General features: G+C 40.7%; 1 protein-coding gene across 1 annotated transcript in view; it reads right to left on the bottom strand.

Moving 5' to 3' along the window:
* Positions 1-20645, bottom strand: part of TBC1D30 (TBC1 domain family member 30) — an 84370-nt gene extending 63725 nt beyond the window's left edge. The window contains exons 1-2 of the mRNA XM_042947074.1: positions 20559-20645; positions 15959-16123 (exon numbers count right to left, since the gene is read on the bottom strand). Of these exons, the coding sequence (XP_042803008.1) occupies positions 15959-16123; positions 20559-20580 (187 nt within the window). The 5' untranslated portion in view covers positions 20581-20645. The remainder of the gene's footprint in view (positions 1-15958; positions 16124-20558) is intronic.
* Between the last annotated feature and the right edge of the window lie 2068 nt (positions 20646-22713).

The raw sequence follows: 22713 nt of genomic DNA, 5'->3' as shown, positions 1-22713 counted from the left end.
TCAATCCATCTCACTGCATCACCAAAAGACTTTGGAAAGACTATAACACCCTTGCCTTTTAAATCAATGTGGCTTCTGTCTCCAGCATTCTACTGAAACAGAAACTCCTCTCCATCACTTTTTTGTTTTTAATTTTTATTTGAGAGAGAGAGAGAGAGAGGACACGAGTGAGGGAAGAAAAGAGAAAGAGGAAGAGAGAGAATCCCTGTGGGGAATAAGCTTAGGAATTGCCTGAGCTTGCACCCATGGGTTAACAAGGCATATAGGAGGAGTGCCTGGGTGGCTCAGTTGGTTAAACGTCCAACTTCAGCTCAGGTCACGAGTTTGAGCCCCACCATCAGGCTCTGTGCTGACAGCTCGGAGCCTGGAGCCTGCTTCGGATTCTGTGTCTCCCTCTCTCTGCCCCTCTCCCAATCACATTCTGTCTCTCTCTCAAAAAATAAATAATAAAAGAAAAAAAAAAGGCATATAGGAATGAAGACATATAGGAAGCCTCAGGATGAAAGCATCCAAGATTAGGTATTCAGGGTGGAAGCACCCCCCACTTTAGTACAATAACAGAAAGCTGCTTTCACAGGAGGGAAGGACCAGTATAGGTAAAAAGGGCTATCGACCACACCAGGGCAAAGTTGCCCAGAGCAGAGCTTATTAGCAAAAGAAAGGTGCCTTGCTGACCCTGAGGTAGCATGCTAGGTCTGTCTTATCCCCTAGGCTAGCTAAAGATAGACAAGGCACCTCATGCCTGCTGTAAACAACCATCTGCTCAGTGCCAGGAATTTGTTTTGTATTGACCCAAACTCCTAACACCACATGTCTTCAAAACCCTCTTTTCCTCACACCCATGAGTTAATGTTCACGGTTTCATGGTCTCTTTGTGTACTCCATCATGCTTGTAAGCCTTCTGATCCTAATAAAAACAGAGCAAGGACCCTTACTCAGGGCTCTTGTCTCCTCCCGGACATTAGCCTCTCTCACATTTTAATCCTGTGTCTGCTCTCTTGCTGGACAAGAGAGAACTCCAGACCCAGAGTCTACACAAATCCCAAGCAGGTTCCAAGCTCAGCATGGAGCCCGACATGGGGCTCAATCTCATGAACCATGATATCATGACCTGAGCCAAAATCAAGAGTAGGATGCTCAACCGATTGAGCCACCCAGGCACTCCCATCATTTTAAAAAGGCAAAAATCCCAGGACACCTGGGTGGCTCAGTCGGTTAAGTGTCTGACTTTGGCTCAGGTCATGATCTCATGGTTCATGAGCTTGAGCCCCGCATCAGGCTCTATGCTGACAGTGCAAAGCCTGCCTGGGATTCTCTCTCTCTCCCTCTGTCTGTGCCCCTCTCCCACTCCCCATCTCTCTCAAAATAAGTGAATAAGCTTTAAACAAAAAGGCAAAAATCCGATGTGTTTTTCATTTTCCTATTTGACTCCTCTACGGTAATTTTATGTACAGCCATGTGTACTTTACAAAAGTTCTTGAGAACTGTTCTATAGAAGCTAAAACTGCACCTCCTTGAAACAGTCTCTGTCCTCCAACAGCTTCTTCTGCACAGCTCTCCTTTGAGGACTCTGTTCTCTGGCCATTCCACACACTCCTCCCCAACAGCCCCACGAGGTGCCCCTAAGGGATCTTAGCTGCAAGCACTTATTAATGCTTCCCAAACCTTACCCAGACCCCCAGGCCCCCAGATTCCTCCTCTTCCCACACCAGCCTCCTGGCCCTACCCAATCTCCTTCCTAAATGTCTCACTGCCTTTCCTCCATTCCCACAGCTCCTTCTCCGAGAGCCCATCAATTCAACTCATTTATTGCATCAGCCTCCTCCTGATACTCCTCATGTACACTCTCCCTCTGCAGCCTGTCCTCCTCACTGGTGCCAAAATGATCCTTGAAACACAAAACTCCAATCACATCACTCTAGTGCTCAGCAGTGATGCTATAGGACACAATGTAAACTCCCGCCTCAAGCTCTGCCCCTTCCCTCCAGCCTCCAGTTTTATATAATTTGTAACACTAGATTACTGAAAGTATCACAAATATCTGATGCTCTCACAGCCTCTGCACCATTATCTCTGCCTGAAATGTCTCCCAACGCCTCCCACCCTCACCCACATGACATGTGTCTATCATTCCTCTATCCTGGTTCTTTGAGATGTCTCAAGGAGGATTTGGGGGACTCTCATCTTTGCTCCTATCTCCCTTTGAGCAGACAGGCAGGTGCCTACTTTCAGATATAATGTGTGTCCCCACAATATGTATACATATCCTCTTCCCAACTGTGACACATGAGAGACGAGCCATCTCCTTGCATGCTACTGGAGAAGAGTAAGCTACGCTTTCCCAAAAAGCTAAAGATGTAAAAACACCTAATCATGATTATTCAGTATCTCCTCCTCCAATAACGCCACCCCATCAATTTTTTTAAATGTGAGGAGCCTCAGCAACCTTCACAGTTGCCTTAAAAAGGCACGTATCCAAACGCTGATGGAAAAGGCAGCCTCCAACCCTTCCTACTGCAGGAATAAAGGCAATAAGAGTAAATGATGCAGCCAACACTATTCTAACCACGTCACATACTTTAACTCACATAATTCTCATAATGAGAAGTAGGTATTATCATCATCCTCTGTTTACTGATGAGAAAACTGAAGCACGGGGGTGTTAATTAACTTGCATGAGATTGCACATCCAGGGAGTGGCAGAACTGGGATTCAAGTTTAGACAACACAAAAGTCCTCCCACCCTGGGTCTGTGGTTTCACTTTCTGCGGTTTCGCTCACCCACAGTCAACCACAGTTCAGAAGCAAATGATGCCCCTGATGTATCATATCCTGACCTCATCTCATCATGTAGGCATTGTATCATCTCACATTATCACAAGAAGGGTGAGTACAGTACAGTGAGATAATTTGAGAGAGAGAGAGAGAGAGAAAGAGAGAGACCACATTCACACAACCTTCATTAGAGTATATGGTTATAATTGTTCTATTTTGTTATTACTTGTTAATCTCTCACTGTGCCTAATTTATAAATTAAACTTCATCATAGTTGTGTGTATGCATAGGAAAAAACATAGTATATACAGGATTCAGCACTATTCACGGTTGTAGGCATCCACTGGGGGTCTTGGAACCTACCCTTCGTAGATAAGGGAGGACTACTGTACAGAGAACATAAATTTAATACTGTTTTTAAGAAATTTAAGAGAGAATGAGAACTCCCCCTGCTGGCTGTATATTTTTCTCTTGTCATAACTGATAGCAAGGACACCAACCAGGAAGTCCTCAGTCACCAACCAGCTGAGTATTAGCAAAGCTCTCAACTCCTCTACCCTTCACTTTGCTCAACCATTAGGTTGGGAGTAAGTAGAAATCAGATTTAAATTCTCTTCTGGTTCTAAATTATGATGACTTTGAGATTCAGATTTTTCTTTTTAATTTTTTTAATGTTTATTTATTCTTGAGAGACAGAGAGACAGAGCATGAGTGGGAGAGGGCAGAGAGAGAGGCAGACACGAAAACCAAAGCAGGCTCCAGGCTCCGAGCTGTCAGCACAGAACCCAACGCAGGACTCAAACTCATGAACCGCAAGATCATGACCTGAGCTGAACTCGGCACTTAACCGACTGAGCCACCCAGGCGCCTCCAGATTTTTTTTTTTTTTCTAAAAGCCACAACAAACATCTTCTGCTTTTTTCAAAGCCCCAACAATCTCTAGGAAGTCGGAGGTTCAAAAGCTGTTACTGTTTCAAATATTCTACAAACTTGCAGTATGCGTAGGAATGAGCAAATTAGGACAAAACAGAAAAAATAACCCTAAGCTGTAAGACACTAAAGAGTTTTTTTTTTAAAAATGAGAGGAAACTATGGCTAAAAATACTGTAAGCAATTACAATTCTGTTGCTTTCATCTAGTCATATTCTCACTAAGTTACTTCAGGGCAGATCAAACTGCTAATTATATATCAAAATATACCTAAATCTGTTATCCGTATTAACAAAATTGTGCCAAAACTCACGGTTCTGCCACCAAGTTCCTTAAGGCAAACTACCTTAAGATTTTTTTAAAGAGTTTATTTTTAAGTAATCTCTATGCCAATCTGGGGCTTGAATTTACAACCCTGAGATCAAGAGTTCCACACTCTGCCGTCTGAGCCATCCAGGAGCTCCCAAATCTACCTTAATTTAAATGCTAACTTCTTTATATGTCAAATATATCTCAGTAAAACCTGAAAAAAATGCTAATTTCTTTTTACCTTCTGAACTTATGAAAAAGGAATATGCACATCTGAGTGAAGACAGACAGAAAAAAATTGCAGTAAATCTGGTCCCCACCAAAACCACACTAAAATTACAGTACAGGGATCTTTACCGTAACCCTATAAGGACCAGGAAACAAAGCAGCAGAGACAACAACAAAATGTTGAAGCTCAAAAAGCATATGGACAAGTAGAAACTGACTTAGAGCCTACAAAGCCAGATCTCAGATTGACAAGGCAAAGCTTCATTACATCACATATTCCACAAAACTCAGAGATGGACAGCCAGCTCTTGAGGAGGCTTACTAAGGAGAACCTGGAGGAAGCTGTTGAGAAATGGCTGCATCCCTACATCCTCCCCTCTATTTCATGAGGTTGGGCAATTACTCCTGTCATCCTTCCAAAAGTTTGAAGGTTTCCTTTCTGAAAAGGGTTAAAACAAAGAGTTGCTGGACAGCCAGCTGACGGTGAGTACATGACCTAACACAAAGGGACTCAGCAACCACCTGCATGCTGACTGCTGAAGGCAGAGATCCCAGCGCTTACGCCCACAGACCTTCACGATCCAAGCAGGAGGTCAGCAAGCTCTTCCCTGAGGAAGCTGAGTAGCCCCAAAGGAAAGACCTGAAGGTACTTACCTGGGGACCCATCCAGGTGACTCTTGAGCAAAGCTCAAAATCAAGAAGCCTTACTGGACAGTTCAGAGTTCAAGTCACTATTTTAGACCCCCACACTTAATTACAAGCAGACAGCCAAGGACTACTAGATATCTGAGAAAAGACTCTAAATATAATAAGTTTTGAAAGTTTCTTTCCTCCTTGTATAATCTCTTTCCTCCAAATTGTTTTCTGTTTGTCCATTTTAGTCTCTATCATTAATATCCTTGAAGCAATAAGAAAATATATAAATTTATAAAACAAGAGTAGGATACTATATATAAAACAAACAATCAAATAACAATCCCCCAAAAAAGAGGTCTCAATAGCAGGATGGGAAAATAAAGTTGAGATAGTCTGCAAGAAAGTAAAACAAACAAACAAAAAAAAAAAGACACCAAAAAAAGAGAGATGGAAAATAAGAAAACAAAGAATATTCAAGAACTAATCCAGAAGTTCCAACAGCCAAAAAATAGAATTCCAGAAAGAGGAAAAAGAAAAGGAGGAAGGAAAAGCATCAAAGGAATAATTTACATAAATTTTCCAGAACTGAAGGATGTAAGCTGCGTGACTCAGAGTCTATCAAGGCCAGGCACAATGGGTGAAAACAGACCCACACCAAGCAAAATAAGAAGGAATGTGATAATTTCAGAACACCAAGAACAAAGAGAAGATTCCACAAGCTTTCGGAGGTGGGGGGAGGGGGGAGTCCAGTACAAAGGATAAGGAATCAGAAAGGCTCCAGACTTCTGAAGAGCAAGAATGGAAGAAGTCAACAGAGGAAGTATGAAATTGTCCAAGGAAGGGTCTAATAAAGACATCTTCATTCCTGCACAATTTCCAAACTTCTACCTCACAGGCACCCTTGCTCGAGGGGATACAGGCAATGATATAAAAAGAATAATCAGGAAAGAAGAAAACGTGGGATATGGGAAACAAAAGATCCAACACAGGAGAGAGGCATAGAGAGGGAAGGGAAACCCCAAGGTAACAGCTCTGCACCAGATTGAGCACAATCAGTCCAGATTGTAGCAGTGTGGATCAAGTGACAGTTGTATTGATGGCAGTCAATGCAAGATGCTTCCTGCTACTGGACCATCTTTCTAACTCAAGGACAGAATGCCTGGGAGAGCAGGTCCACATTCTCATCTGGACTTGTTTATCTCACAATGTGCTGAGGAAGTGGTCACCCTCTCCTCCCCTCCATGCCCACAAAAGTGTTGTGTTTTGACCTACTTCTGGAAGCAAGAGCAAGTCATGGAAAGCTTTGAATCAAACATAAAAAGCAGGCCATTCCCCCAACTTAGCTGATCATGCAGCAAATAGCCTAAACCTCAGCTCTGACAGATGCCACAAGCCTCATTTATCACCTTGCTCCCTGACTCCCCCAGAAGGGGGTCCTGTGCATTCTCAGGGGTACCCACCACCAGACTATGATCCAGAGCCTGGTTTATCTCTTGGGAGCCTTTATCTAACAGAGGCAAACATTAATTACCCTTTCTGTGTACAACTAGGCTTGGGCTTGCTACTCAGTTTCTCAAAACTATACATTATTTAGGAATTTACACAGCAGGGAGAAAAACTACAAAGAAAAGTAAGAGAATGTGAGGAAGAGAGGAAATTTCAATCAGGGAAGAGCACTCAGGGTTTTCTAATGTTCTAGTAACTGTTACTCAATTCTGGTAAGTAGATATCCACATACATAGAACTTTATTTTTTTTTAATATATTTCTAATATACATATTTGTTAAAATACTGTTCTTTATGATGATACATTCTATAATAAAACATATTTTAAGTGGTAAGTGAATTCCTCTTTAAATCAGTAGAAATGTTTTAGTATCTTGAAACACCAAAGGAACCCAAAACATAGTCTTTAAAATTTTGTCCATAAGTGTGACAAGATATGGGAAATGGGTAAATCCTATAAATTTACCAAAGCTGATACAAGAAGAAATAGAAAATACAAATAATCCTATAATTATTTTTTAAGTTGAATCCATAATTTAAAACCTTCCTACAAAGAAAGCTTCAGGCCCAAATATTTTACCAGTGAATTCTATCAAAAATGAAAGAAATAATTCCAGTCTTACACAATTTCTTCCAAATAATGGAAAAAGTGAGCACACTCTATAGCTTCTTTTATGAGTCTCCCAAAACCTGACAAGAGCATTATAAGAAAGGAAAATCATAAGCTTGTCACTCATGAACATAGCCATAAAAATCATCAATAAAATATTATGAAAAACAAAGCCAGAAATATATGTATATATAAATACATACATCTCATGACCTAATTAGGATACTTCCAGGAATGCAAAGTTGTTTTAACTTTCAACATATTATCTCAATACAGCAATAAAGTTGTATGATAAAGTTCAACATCTTAGCAAATTAGATAAGAGAATTTCCTTAATTTGATAAAGGACTTCTATAGAAAACGTTCAGCAAGCATTGTACTTAATGGGGAAATGATGGGGGAAAAAACTTTCCCTCTGAGATTGCATCTGAAAAAAATTTCACCCCATTATCACTACTTCTATTCAATATTATCACGGAGGTCTTAACCAGTGCACAAGAACAAGAAATGAAAGAATGGTAAAGAAAATTGACATAAAACTGACCGTAATCACAGGTGATAAAGATTATGTTCATTAAAAAAATACAAAATGGGGTACCTGGGTGGCTCATTCGGTTAAGCATCCGACTTTGGCTCAGGTCATGATCTCAAGGTTCTTGGGATCAAGCTCCATGTCAGGCTCCGTGCTGACAGCTCAGAGCCTGAAGCCTGCTTCAGATTCTGTATCTCCCTCTCTCTCTGCCTCTCCTCCACTCACACTCTACCTATCGCTCTCAAAAATAAACATTAAAAAAAAATTTTTAACACAAAATAATTTATCAGAATGCCTCATTGGCTCAGTCAGTGGAGCTTGCAACACTTTATCTTGGGGTTATAAGTTCAAGCCCCACACTGGGTGTAGAGATTACTTAAAAAAAATAAAATCTTAAAAAAATTAAAATAAATAAAAATTAAAAAGAATGTACAGATAATTAGAATCAACAAAAAAAGTAAGATTGCTAGATATAAGGTCAATATGCAGAAAACAACCATATTTCTATGTACTAGAAACAAACAGAAAATGAATTTTCTAAAAGATACCAATTTAAAATATCATCAAGAAACCTTAATTACCTATGAATAAATCTAATAAAAGACTGGTAACACCAGGACCAATTGTTGGCTACTCCAAATCTTCCCTAACCTGTTTTTTATTTTCCATAGTACTTATCACTTTATCACCTTCTTACATACATAAATATTTATTGATTCTTAGTGAGCAGGTGACCCAGCTAGGTCAAGGAAAGCGAATTATGGAACTTTCTGGAACTGTGGAAAGAACTTTGTGCTTTCAGGTAAGGTTGATTAATTGGAGCTGCCATAGTGGCCCTTTTGGTGTTATTTGGTGCAGAGGAAAGCACTGCTAAGGTATGAAATCATATTCTTAATATGATTTCATATTCTTAATATTGGGGGGGTGTGGGGTTTTTTTGTTGATGGTTTGTTGTTTTTTTTGTTGTTTTTTTTTTTTTTGAGAGAGAGAAAGAGAGAGAGAGAGAGAGAAAGAGACAGAGTGTGAGCTGGGAAGGGCAGAGAGAGAAGGAGACACAGAATCTGAAGCAGGCTTCAGGCTTTGAGCTGTCTGAACTGTGAGATCGTGACCTGAGCCGAAGTTGGACACTTAACCAACTGAGCCAACCAGGTGCCCCTTAAAGATACTATATATAGGCAGCTGTATCTGATTTAGTTACATCTGAAGCCACATCCTTGGAATTTTAATTATGTGAGCCAATCAATTTCCCTTTTCACTTAAATCAGCTTAAGTTGTGTTTCTGTACTTATGACTGAAAGGAGGTTTTTCACTATTACGATGTTGTAACAAAACAAAATGATGGGCTGAAAAACAGTGCATTAATCGTTCAAAATTATATTTATGGATAATTTATGCCAGCTTATGATGTTACATGAAAAAGGTAAATCCATAATAATGGAAAGTTTGACAATTTTGGATACAAAAATGTTATGTTGTATGCTGACTTTGGAAAAACTTTGCATAAAAAAACACTTGAATAAATATTCAAAACTATGAAAAAATGTCTTTCGAAAGTGATTTTTCCTCTTTTCATACTTTTGTATTTTCCGAAGTTTCCATGAGGAGTGGGTTATATTTTTAACACATATTTTATTACATTTATTACTTTTATTGTACAATAACACATTCTACAGTAAAACCTTGGATTGCGAGTAACTTATTCTGCAAGTGTTCTGCAAGACGAGCAAACATTTCTAATTTTTACTTGATAAATGTGCCATGTCTTGCAATACGAGTAGTACATGGCACCTAATGTCACATGATCACAGCCGAGCCAATGGTTCTCCCTTTCTTTCTCTCTCTCTCTTTCTGTCTCTGCAGGATTGTGGGTGATTGTCAATGCAACAGCACATTTCCACAAAAACCTCAAAAGGAGGCAAAAGCAAGTGTCATTGGATAGGTTCCTTGTTAAAGTTGCGCAAAAAGAAAAAGATTCCATTGAGCCAATAGACAACAATGATTCCGTTAGTGATAGTGAAAGTTGTCCTGCAGAATAACCCTCCTCTCTCTTGTCTCCCTCACATCAGCCACAAAGGTTTTCAAAGGTCAGGGCGGGTTAATTTATTTTTCTTTGTATTTTGTATTTTATTCATTGTTTTGTATTATATTACAGTATTGTAATCATTTTTATGTGAATATTTTTGGGTTCTAGAATGAATCATCTGAGTTTCCCTTATTTCTTGTGGGGAAATTCACTTTGATATACAAGTGCTTTGGATTACAAGCATGTTTACAGAATGAATTATGCTCACAAACCAAGGTTTGACTGTATTTATTTTATTGAGATATAATCCACACACCATAAAATTCACCCTTTTAAACTCTACAATTTAGTGATGCTTAGTATATTCACAAAATTGTGTAACCATCACCACCATCTAATTGCAGAACATTTTTGTCACCCTAATAAGAAACCTATACCATGAGCAACCATTCTTCATTCTCCCTACCCTGGCCCCTGGCAACCACGAACTGACTTTCCATTATTATGGATTTACCTCTTCTGGACGTTTCAAGTAGAAGCATACAATATGTGGACTTTTGTGTCTTGCTTCTTTCTCTTAGCATAATGTTTTCAAGGGTCGTCCATGTGTAACATGAATCAGTGCTTCATTCCTGTTTATGGCTGAATACTATTCCATCGTATGGATATACCACTTTTGTTAATCCATTCACCCACTGATAGACATTTGAGTTGTTTCCACTTTGGGGCTATTATGAATAGTGCTTCTACCAACACGAACGTCCTCATTTTTGTGGGGACATACGTCTTCAATTCTCTTGGGTAAATACCTAGGAGGGGAATGGCGGGTTGAGTGCATTTACTTTTATAATGTGTTCTAAAAACACAGAGAACTGTTTCTTAGCAGAAAATGTTGAATGTCGGTGCCACCAACCTGAAGCCACACAAATTCCTTCTCCTGCCACAGAGAAGGCTACTTTAGAGAAGATAACCATAGAAAAAAAAAGAATAAGGACCACTACCATTCACTATTTGGCAAGTGTGTCTGCCAGGTATTTATGATAGACAGCAAGATTTAGTCACAGTATTAAAGATGCCAGACACATTGATCAAATGAGGCAGTAAGCTGTTTAAACTTCCTGTACCTGGGGCACATGGGTGGCTCAGTCGGTTAAGCGGCCGACTTCAGCTCAGGTCATGATCTCGCAGTCCGTGAGTTCAAGCCCCGCGTTGGGCTCTGTGCTGACAGCTCAGAGCCTGGAGCCTGTTTCGGGTCCCGTGTCTCCCTCTCTCTGACCCTCCCCCGTTCATGCTCTGTCTCTCTCTGTCTCAAAAATAAAACGTTAAAAAAAATTTTAAAAAAATAATTAAAAAAATAAAAATTAAAAAAAATTAAAAAAAATTCCTGTACTTATTGACAAGGCTAAAATAAAGACAATACTTTCATGAATGTTCACATTTTTTCCACCTTCCCTCTTTACCACAGTTTTCCAATGACAGGTAGATTTTATTACTTGCTTATACTACCATTTCACAAACTCAGCCAGCATAACTTAAAAATTTACTACACCAATGTAAAAAATTATAAAATTAGGAAATGCTGATAGTTAAGATAGCCTCCTTTCTGCCTTCAGGAAAAATAATCAAGTCACATAATAAGCAAACCACTTAACCTTAACATCAGAAAAACAACAACAACAACAAAAAGACAACAGATGAACTCGTGGCCAAATATTCATCTAATTATCCCATTGTCTTAAAGCCTTGAGGGTGATTTTCCTGCACACCTGCATGCACGTAATGAATAGTGACACCACTACCATTCTTATTATTAATTTTACTATTAATATTAAATTGGCTATACCAAGGGTGCCTGGGTGGCTCAGTCGATTAAGCGTCAGACTTCAGTTCAGGTCATTATCTCACAGCTCATAAGTTCAAGCCCTGCATCTGACTCTGTGATGACAGTTCAGAGCCTGGAGCCTACTTCGGATTCTGTGTCTCCCTCTCTCTCTGTCCCTTATCTGCTTATGCTCTGTCTCTCAAAAATAAATAGACATTAAAAAAAATTTTAATAAAATAAAAAAAATAAATTGGTTATACCATGGTTATCCTTAGACAAATGGTTAAATATGGGGGAACATATGCTCTTCTACAAGGCAAATATTGATCCTGCTCTTAATCCCATCCTGTTCGAAAATAAAGCAACCTCAGTCACCTGGGTGACTCAGCCAGTTAAGCGTCCAACTTTCGCTCAGGTCATGATCTCATGGCTCATGGGTTGGAACCCCATGTTGGGCTCTGTCCTGACAGCTCGGAGCCTGGAGCCTGCTTTGGATTCTGTGTCTCCCTCTCTCTCTCTGCCCATCCCCCACTCGCACTCTGCCTCTCTCCCTCTCTCTCTCTTTCTCTCGTTCTCTCTCAAAAATAAACGTTAAAAAAAAAAATTTTTTTTAACGTTTATTCATTTTTGAGAGACAGAGAAAGACAGAGTATGAGTGGGGAAGGGGCAGAGAAAGAGGGAGACACAGAATCTGAAGCAGGCTCCAGGCTCTGAGCTGTCAGCACAGAGTCCAATGCGGGGCTCGAACTCACGAACTTCAAGATCATGACCTGAGCCAAAGTTGGACACTCAACCGACTGAGCCACCCAGGCGCCCCCCAAATTTTTTTTAAATAAAGCAAACTTGGGGCTCCTGGGTGGCTCAGTCAGTTAAGCACCCTACTTCAGCTCAGGTCGTAATCTCATCACTCGTGAGTTCGAGCCCTGCTTCGGGCTCTGTGCTGACAGCTCAGAGCCTGGAGCCTGCTTTGATTCTGTGCCTCTGTCTCTCTCTGTCCCTCTCCTGCTCACACTGTCTTAATAAAAAATAAAAAATAAAATAAAATAAAGCAACCTCTTTGACATCGGCCATAGTCACCTCTCACTAAATATGTCTCCAGAGGCAAGGGAAACAAAAGCAAAAAATGAATTATGGGACTTCATCAAGATAAAAAGCTTCTGTACAGCAAGAAACAATCAACAAAACTAAAAGGCAACCTTCAAAATGGGAGAAGATATTTGCAAATGACATATCAGATAAAGGGCTAGTATCCAAAACCTACAAAGGACTTATCAAACTCAACCCCCAAATAACAAACAATCTGGTTAAGAAATGGGTAGAACACATGAATAGATGCTTCTCCAAAGAAGACATCCAGATGGCTAACAGACACATGAAAAGATGCTGAACATCACTCATCATCAGAGAAATACAAATCAAAACCACAATGAGATAGCACCTCATACCTGTCAGAATGGCTAAAATGAACAATGCAGTAAACAACAGAAGTCGGCAAGGATGTGGAGAAAGAGGAACCCTCTTACACTGCTCATGGGAATGCAGACTCGTGCACTCTGTAAAACAGTATGGAAGTTCCTCAAAAGGTTAAAAATAGAGCTACCCTATGATCTGGCATTTACATTACTAGATGTTTCCCCAAAGAATATAAAAATACTGATTTGAAGGGACACACAGTCCCTGATATTTATAGTAATATTATCAACAATAGCCTAACTATGAAAAGAGCCCAATGTCCATCAACTGATAAATAAAGAAGATGTGGTATATATATCTATATATCTATATATCTATATATAGATATAGATATATAGATATATAGATATATATATAGATATATATATACGCATATATATATACATATATATATGTGATAGAATATTATACATATATATACAATAGAATATTACTCAGCCATCAAAAAGAATGAAATCTTGCCATTTGCAATGATGTGGATGTAATTAGAGTCTATTATGCTAAGCAAAATAAATCAGAGAAAGACAAATACCATATGATTTCACTCATATGTGGAATTTAAGAAGCAAAACATAGAGGGAAAAAAAAAAAAGAGGAAGGCAAGCCATAACACAGACTCTTAACTATAGAGAACAAACTGAGGGCTGCTGAAAGGGAGGTGGGCAGGGGGATGGGCTAACTGGGTGATAGGTACTAAAGTGGGTACTTGTTATGATGAGCACTGGATGTTATATGCAAGTGATGAATTGCTAAATTCTATTCTTGAAACTAATATTACACTATATGTTAACTAACTGGAATTTAAATAAAAACTTGAAACAAACTAAATAAATAAGTAATAAAGGGATTCTACTGTAAGGTTTGGTGTAAGAAACCATAAAATCCAAGCAGTTACAGCATATGTGTTTGAAATAAACACAACCTAGTCATTTTGGTTCATAATCCACACTTACTTATAAAATCATATCCTCTTTGGTGTATCAATAGGAAATGACCCATTTTTAAAAAAGGTTAAAAAGTTTTATATTACATTATAACATGTTATGAAAGGGAGAACATCACTTATGGAAAGAATTATAAGGACTGAATCCATATATAGTGGAGAAAATGAGGGTTATCTGGACTTCTGTATATTAAATACAAAAAAGTCAACATACATGTTGTATTTGAACGCATCACTGCCAATCACTGCTAAAATGAAAGCTCAGTTATTCATTACAAAACAGTGAGATCTAAATTCTTTAGAACTCTTAAGCATCTGGGTGGCTCAGTCAGCACCCCTGATCCACTGTCATTTCTTAATTCAACAAAAAACATTCTGTCCCATTTAGTAGAGTCTTATTACCAAGGTGATAATGTAACTCCCAAGGTTAAGAGGCATTAATCCCATACTCTTATGAAATACGAAACAGTGGCTGGATTTAAAGAGACAAACCCTAAAATACATAGGAAGGCTGCATTCAAATTCACAATTGAATTAGGTTCTCGTGAACACGTTTTTCTAAAAAGACACAAATGCCTGTCCCTTTATCAGTCAAGTAAATTCAAACTCTAAATGATTATCAGTCCCTGGTAATTATCAACCCGTGATCCTATGCCAGCCAGACATTCCCCTCTGTCTCCTAACACTGGTTCCATCGCCCCCTTATACTTTTTCCCACATCCAAACCCCATGCATTTACCACTTCATGCTTTTAACGTCTGGTACAACAGTAATAATGGTAGATGAAAACACAGTTGAAAAGAGAAAAATCAAGGTATTTCAAAATAAAGGGAAAATAACAGAATTTCTACTAGACACTTGTGAATCAATCAGAATCCACGGAAAAATATCAAATATAACACATGCCAACTTTTTGTAGATAGATACACATATAAAATATACACACATGTGTATGTATATCTATATCCGTATCGTCCTTTTCTAGCTGTTTCAGACAAGTGCCTAGCTCTGGAGAAAACCCTATTCAAAATCAGTCAATTCAATTACATCCTGCTCCTTGTATGGACCATTATATCATTATGATAATTACGTAACATTCTGTTCAATTTACATTAGGTTGAAACCTTCTTTAGGAGACAGCAAGAATAACAACTTGGGGATAACAAACAGTGACATAATAAAACAGGAGGAGGAAAACATGGTATTTACTTTTTATCATAAACCTAAGAATGAAGTTTAAGCCATTAATTTTATTATCTGAAACTAGTCAAACCCTGAAAATTGTCTTATGAAAACAAACACATCTTAATTTGGAATTAAAAAAAAAAAAAAAAACTCTAGAAGGTATCACTTCATATATAAAATGCGGTGGGACAAAGAAACAAAATAAAGCAACTTTCACATGCACCCAAAAACCTGTCACAGGCATTTGATCAAAACATCACTGGTGCCTAAATTTGCCATACCTGAATATACTGTTCTGCCGTGCTGCATGTTAATAAAGAATACAAAACAAAAATAGGGAAATGTTAGCAGAATAAAACATAAAACTATTGCATGGAGAATTAAAAGATTAATTCACAAGGTTTTACATCCCGTAGCTAACAAGGATCAATGATTTAACATTTTTAACTCAGTTAACAAACCACACAGCTCTTAGCTGTGAATGGATGACCTATGAGACAGATTTAACTTATTAAAATATTTCGTCTTTTTTAAATTTCAAAGCAAGTGTAAGTTCCTGTTATAAAAGGGTCCTTTTTTAAAGCCGATGTTTGATTCACTTTTTAGAGTGACACAGAGAAGAAGAGAACAAAGGCCTTTTAGGCTGTGTCTATTTGATGCAGTTCCAAAAATATTTTAGTCATTATTTAGCATCAGGTAAAAATAACCATGGTCAAAATGAAGTACGACTTCAAATCTAGAATAATAAAATGAAGTTTGTAACATCAGACACGTACTATACATTTTTACAAAACAAAAAACAAAAACAAAACAAAAACAAAACAAAAAATCCCAGGAAACTGAGTTGTTCATAGCTCTCAGTTTCGATGATAGAAGCTTCCATTTAAAACTTTGCCATATATTCAAAAACACAACAACTATTGGCTCAGCTCCACTAACATTCCAGACACATGTGGCCAAAGGGATAACCCCACTCCAGCACTTACTCCGCTTCTGGGACACAGCCTGCAGGCACGCAGTCACGATATCGCAGTTTCTCTGTACTTTATGCAGAAGCCTATCTTTTCGCTTCAGCTGCCTTAGTAGCTTTGCAGATTGTACGCCAATTCTATGCTTTAGCTCTTGAAGGATTGTCTTCAGTTCATTAGTGTCTATCAAAGAAAAAGAAAAATAAGAAAATAAATACCCTGAGAATAATACAAATTCCCATGTAACACTCACCAATCATAGGACAAATATCTAGAACATCCATTTAAACCAAGTAATTCTGGCTTCTCACCCAGGATTACATGCACGTGTTCAGCTGAGATATTCTGATCAAATAAATCACTCAAACATTTCCTGCCCTGGCCGTGAGATAATTACTGTAAGATAAGTTTTATCTTTGAGGCTACTTGCAACATGTAAGCAAAGACTCTTGTCACATTTAGCTCAGGTTGCAGATTTACCTTTCATTGCCTGAAAATTGGCATGTATATTTTGTATCATTAAAGTGCTCAGACGGTAAGCTTACAAGAAAAGAATCCTTTTGAATCTGTTACATCAATGGTAAATCTAACAGCTGATAACAATTTTTTTAAATAAATGTTTATTCATTTTTGAGAGAGAATGTGTGAGTGGGGGGAGAGGAGGGGCAGAGAGAGAGAAGGGGACACAGGATCTGAAGTGGGCTCCAAGCCGACAGCAGCAACAATTCGAGTTTCAAACTCATGAACCTTGAGATGATGACCTGAGCTGAAGCTGGACACTCAACCAACTGAGTCACCCAGGCGCCCTTGATAACAAATGTTTTCGTTTGGTTTTGTTTTAAAGTTTATTCATTTGTTTTGGGGGAGAGAGAGAGAGAGAGAGAGAGAGAGAGAGAGAGACAGCATGAGCTGGGGAGGGGCAGAGAGAGGGAGGGAGACAGAGAATCCCAAGCAGGTCCGCACTGCCAGCATGGAGCCTGAGGTGGGACTCAAACTCACAAAACTGAGATCACGCCTGGGGCTGAAACCAGAAGTGGGAGGCTTAACCAACTGAGCCACTCAGACGTCCCCTGATAACAAACGTTTTTAACAGCACTCACCTTTGTAAATGATCCGTTAAAAGCAAATAATATAACCACATTTTCTAACGTAGATGAATATAGCAATATTGGTTTGGTTTTAAATATACAGTCTTCCAATAGCTTGATTATTAGGTACAATATTTCACTTTAGAAACTCAGTAGTTTTTCAAATATGATAGAAGATACATTTCCTTTACACAGATAAATTAAGGATAATTCTACATTCATAAAATTAATATTCCCAACAGCTGTTTTTCCACAAATGAAAAAAGACTTGGGAATCGGAACTATCAGCAATCTTTATATGAATAATCATTACAATTTGGGAGTTTCGTCTGTCACACTTGGTATTATCATTAGTCACTGGAGTGTGGTCTGCCAGTCAGGCAAGAAGCTTCCATGCAACTCGGAATTGGCTTGGCCCTCATTAGAGATCCTGTGTGGGATTTGGGTCTATTCATTTTTAAAAGGACTTTGAGAAACTAGAGAGGATCCAAAGAGAACAAAAGAAGTATTCAAAAGCTAAAAAAAAAAAAAAAAAAAAAAAAAAATCCAGAGGTCAAAGAAAAAGAACTTTGGGGGTCTGTATAACAGAAGTACAAGGTGGACCTTTAACAGCAATCATGTTTAGCCACATCATGGAAAATGTATTAGACCTTGAAAAGAACTCCCTTTGGACCAACCAACCATCTTTGTGATCTTAGGCAAGGTAGTACTCCCAGGCTCAAATTATGTTTAGCATACAAGACTATTTTGAGAAAGAAATGTGAACAGTCTTTATAAACATCAATATAAATAGCACTAAAATAAGAATAAGGGGTTACTCTGAAGAAGAGAACAAAGGCCATTTCTCTTACCTTGAGTTCAAACTTGGTGGCACATAAGGAAAAGAACACATTTAGGTTAAATGATAACATTCGTGTTCTAAGGAAAATTAAATATGGAAACAAGCTAAAAGAGGAGACCAGGGGGCTCTTCGTCCCTAGATCCCTTCCACAGAGCAAAGAGCCTTTCTTTGAATGTTTAAAATTTTTCCTTCCAGAAACAGAAAGGGTAGGAATATCATTATCTTGCATTTACATTATAGTTGTTTTTTGTTTTACATTATAGTTTCCTTCCAACAAAGAGTCATTTTCAGGGACTCTTAAGGTATCCACAGCTCTGTGATGCTCTGAACTATGTGTATTATCCAACATGGGAAAAATCTTCAGAGTTTAGAAATGTCTTCTACAGCAATATCTGCTGATAAAGCATCCTGAAGACAGGAATAATAAGGTCTCCTTTATCTTTGCATGCCCCACAGCATCAGCCACTTTTGCTGTTAAGTAAATGAGGAAAAGACCAACTGACAAGCAGCGGACAATTTCCTCTCTAAGAAATTCCAGTGTGTATGTTGATAAAAATAGTATCTAAACTTTGTTGAGCATTTTACACACACATTAACTTACATAATTATCACCACAGTCCTCTCTGGGAGGTAGGTGTTATTATTATCCATATTTGTAAGTGAGGAAAATAAGACAGAGAAAGGTTAAATAGCTTGCCCAAGGTCACACAGCGAGTAATGAACAGTGGCAGGATATCGATTCAAGCACTCTGACTCCAAAGTTCACCTCCTTTATGAAAATACCAAGAAGGGAGCCAAGATTTCCTGAGAAACCATTCTGATGCTTCACATAAATAAAGGACCCACACACGCCAAACACCTAAATAGGTGCTACAGCAAAAATCCTAATAGAGTAAGAAGTTATCTACAAAGCATTATGATAGGAGGGACATTTTTTGATCTTGAAACAAAATCAAGTAATCTAATAAGCTGTAAAATTATTTATGCAGACAGCTGTTTCCACGTGCTTCCACCTGTTTATTCTTAATATTCTAATGATACTCATCAATAAAGGGGGTGCGTGTGGGTGCGTATAAGATTATTATAATATGGCACTTTTGTTCATCTTAGCAGAGTCGATTCAAAGGAAAGAAAAGGTTAGCAGGCAACTATGCAATAAGGCTGAGACTTGGGAAAAACAGACTCTTGGCGATCTTGTGAATTAGTAGAGTGGTCACTGGTTTGAAATCCACAGGCAAAGCTCTTTAAACTTTAAACTTTAGCTTGCCAAATTTCCTCTTCCACGAGGAAATTGCCAACCCCCCAAATTTGCTCAGTAATGAAAAGTGAACGGCCTTGTAAAAGACAGAAAGGCAAATCATAATTCTTCAGAGTTGATTTTGTTGGATTCGGAAAGACCTATTGCCCCCACGGAACTCCTGGCATAAACACTCCGAGAACAGCCAAAAAACTGTGTAAAATTAAATGGCACTACTCCAGGCAAAGTCCCAGGCAGGGGGAGGAAGGCAGAAGCCATTTGTAACAATCAGCTGAGAAAAAAACCTTTGCTAGGAAGCCAAAGGAGGAAGTTGAAAGCAAACAGCTTTCAACTTTCAACACAGATTCGAGAAAGCAGACAGATTTATTCCTTTTCTGTTACTTATTTTTTTTCCCCCACCTGGCACCAGCTAGACTTACAATTAGGAGACAGGAGACCATTCAATAGTATTCTCTCCTTCCTTCCTCTCCTGGTAATTTAGCACAAGGACACTAATTCAAGATATGTTATGGCGGCTTAGCATCTGTTTTCCACACCTCACTTTATTATATAAATTGAGGTCTTGATACATCTATGAAAAAGACATCTGTAATAACAGTGCCTGAAAGGCAAGCTATTATGAACAGTTAAGGCGGGGGTGGGGGGGAACCTCAGGACGTGAGCATCAGGGTCTGATAACAAAAGAAACACCAAATTAGCCTCCCCCCCGCCACTCCCCAAAAGCCACGTCCATTTCCAAATCGAAGGTACCAGCAGTCAAACCCTGTGCTAAAGCCAACAGCGTAGGGCCCTCCACTAATCCGCCGCAGAGTGAGCTTCCTGAAACCAGACTGGCTGGCAGAAATGGAATTCATCCGCTCTGCTTAGAAACTGCATTATCGAATTATTCTGCCTCACTAGTTAAACACTATCCTAGTGGTGTGGCCAGGGAGGGCAGATTAGGAGAAATTTAAAAAAAAAAAAAAAAAAAAAAAAAATCAGGCCCAGGAGTCGCCGGTCTTCTCTCGGCGCCCCCTAGGCAACTTGTGCTACGCGTACCAGAAACTCCCAACAGTCGAAAGAGCTGTTCAGGTGCAATTAGAAGGTGGGCTGCCTGTCCCTTCCGGGCTCCTGCAAACATGGTGCGCGCAGAGGAGCGGAGACCCGCCGCTACCACCCCCAACAACTGTACCACCCGCTACAACCCCAACAACTGAGGTTCCACTGAGCAGCTCGAGAGGGATGCGGGCGGGGGCACAGTAAGAACTGAGTTTAGCCACGAACCAGTGACACCGCGGCCACTAGCCGCAGGTCAAAGGAGCCGCCCCAACCGTAATATCGGAGCGCCGCGCGGCTCAGCCAGGGGTGCCCAGGTGAGCGCGGGAGCGCCGGCGGACGCGGCGGGGTGCCCTGCGGCCCGTCCCCGAAGCCCCCGAAGCCCCCGAAGCTCACCTTTCTGCCGCAGGTACTGCATCTGGTGCCGCTGGCTCGGCCGCTCCTGCAGCTCCTGCAGCACCCGGGAGTCGCCGCCGCGGCCGCCCAGGAACACGTCGGAGCCGGAGGCCTCCGTGGAGCTGTCGAGGCTGTCGCGGCGCCGTGGGCGACCCCCGAGCCCCCGGCTCCCGCCCGCCGCCTCCTCCTCCTCAGTGCAGCTGTACAGCTCGGTGAGCAGGCCGCTCACCAGGGACGCCGTGCGGCTCGTCCTGCCGCCCCGCGGCTCGCCGGGCTCCGGGTCCTCCTCGGCCTCCCAGGAGTCCCGGGAGCCTCGAGGCTGCTCCGCCGGGGGGGCCCCGCGCAGGCACACAGACCGGGGAGCACCGACAACCGCTTCCTCCGCCGCGTCCTCTCGCCCTGCCTCGGGCTCCGGGCGCCCCGTCCGGCCCCCGCCCGTGGGAAGGACCTCCATGGCCCGCGGTGCGCGAAAGCCCGGCTCCCGCCTCTCCTCCCGCCCGGCCGCGCCGGCCAGTTCCGGGAGGAGGCGCGGCCTCACGGCCGCCGGGGGTGCCCTGGGACGGGCGCCGCGCCAGCGGGCCCCAGATCCCCGAGGCTCCTGACCTCCCCTCGGCGGGCACGCGAGCCGCCGCCCCGCAGCTCCGAACCGGGACGAGCGGGGCGGGGGGCTGGGGGGGCATACGGCCACGCCTCTGAACCACCTGGGGACACCTGCAGCAGGTGAGGCCCCACTTCCCCTGGGAACGCTATTTGATCCGCGTCTAGGAGGATGTGGCCAGAACGCATCAGGACGAAGCCTTCAGCCGGAGGGGGAAGGGCCCTCTGGCAGCCCCCACCTTTACTTTTAAGCACGTGATTTAACTCAAAAAGGGGGCAATTCTTGCCTCCTAGTCAGCCACCTGCTAGAAATCCTGCGGGGGAGAGTTCTCGACGCCAGTCAATAGGCCGAGGCCAGGAGCTCCCTTCTTCGCGTACTCAAGGCACAGTGCCCAGCCCTTCCCACCGTCCCACCTGATCCGGGCGCCTTTCAAGGCGCTCTTAGTTTCTGACAATAACCTTTCTGAAGACTTGGCTTATGCTGGAGATTTAATAACGCTGGGAACTTTCATCCTTCAGTGAAAAAGTCAAGTGCTAGATTAAGATCAACTAATTCCCAGGCACAAAACCTAACAGAGAATGAGGGCTTTAATAAATGTCCGTGAGACGACCGCACCAATGAATTGACATGGCTGATTCTGACAGTGAAATCAAAAGCTGACGGTAATATTCTGAGAGATGTATCTTTACATTAGACCCCAGTGGAAGAACCCTGAGATGCCCCTCCACGGCATGTATCTTTGTGAATTTAGTAGTAATTCTCAACGTTTTTGACGGCTTTTTGTGTGTGCCAAATCCTGTTCTTAATTCTTTGCACGAACTATCCCATTTAATTCTCACTTTAACCCTATAAAGCAGGTAAATATTGTGGGACTTTTTTTTTTTTGAGGTATAATTGACTTAAAATTAAGTTAGTTTCAGGTGTCCAACATATGGTTTTGATATTTGAGTATATTTCAGAATGACCACAAGGATAAGTCTAATGAACTAACATCCCTCACCATACAGAGTTTAAAAGGTAAGTGCTATATATAGCCTCACTTTTCAGGTGAGGAGCTGAGGCACAGAGGGACTAAATAACTGCCCATTCACAAAGAATAAAGTGAACTTCCCTTAATGCTTAAAGTGTCTGGCTTTCATTATGGATGAATACATATTCCATTATGGACTCCATTATGGATTTTCATTAATGGACGAACATGTATTTGTGTAAGCCCTAGAGCTATTAAATATTTGCCGTATTTCTAAAAGCAGCCACAATGCACCTAGTGAACAATGGTGGGGCTTCATGTTTGTTCAGCACACGTTTTACTTTTCATGGCACTTTCATAATAGAGTCTGACCCTACAGGTAGAAACCTGAGGCCTCTGGTCACCACCACCACCACAATGCTTGTAAACACAGAGTGAAGGCAATAGGGCCCTTTTTGAAATTTGGAGTTACTGTAAGAAAAGCAAACTTTTAATGACTTTTCTCCTTAGGTATCCAGAATTTTTAAAAAGACTAGAAACATCATGTTGTGGTTTTACAACTGTATTTACTACTATGCCCATTGAAT

Source organism: Panthera leo, chromosome B4 (assembly GCF_018350215.1).
Source record: "Panthera leo isolate Ple1 chromosome B4, P.leo_Ple1_pat1.1, whole genome shotgun sequence".
NCBI classification, from domain to species: Eukaryota; Metazoa; Chordata; class Mammalia; order Carnivora; family Felidae; genus Panthera; species Panthera leo.
The sequence above is the reverse complement of the archived record's forward strand: the minus strand, read 5'-3'. Positions and strand labels throughout refer to the sequence as shown.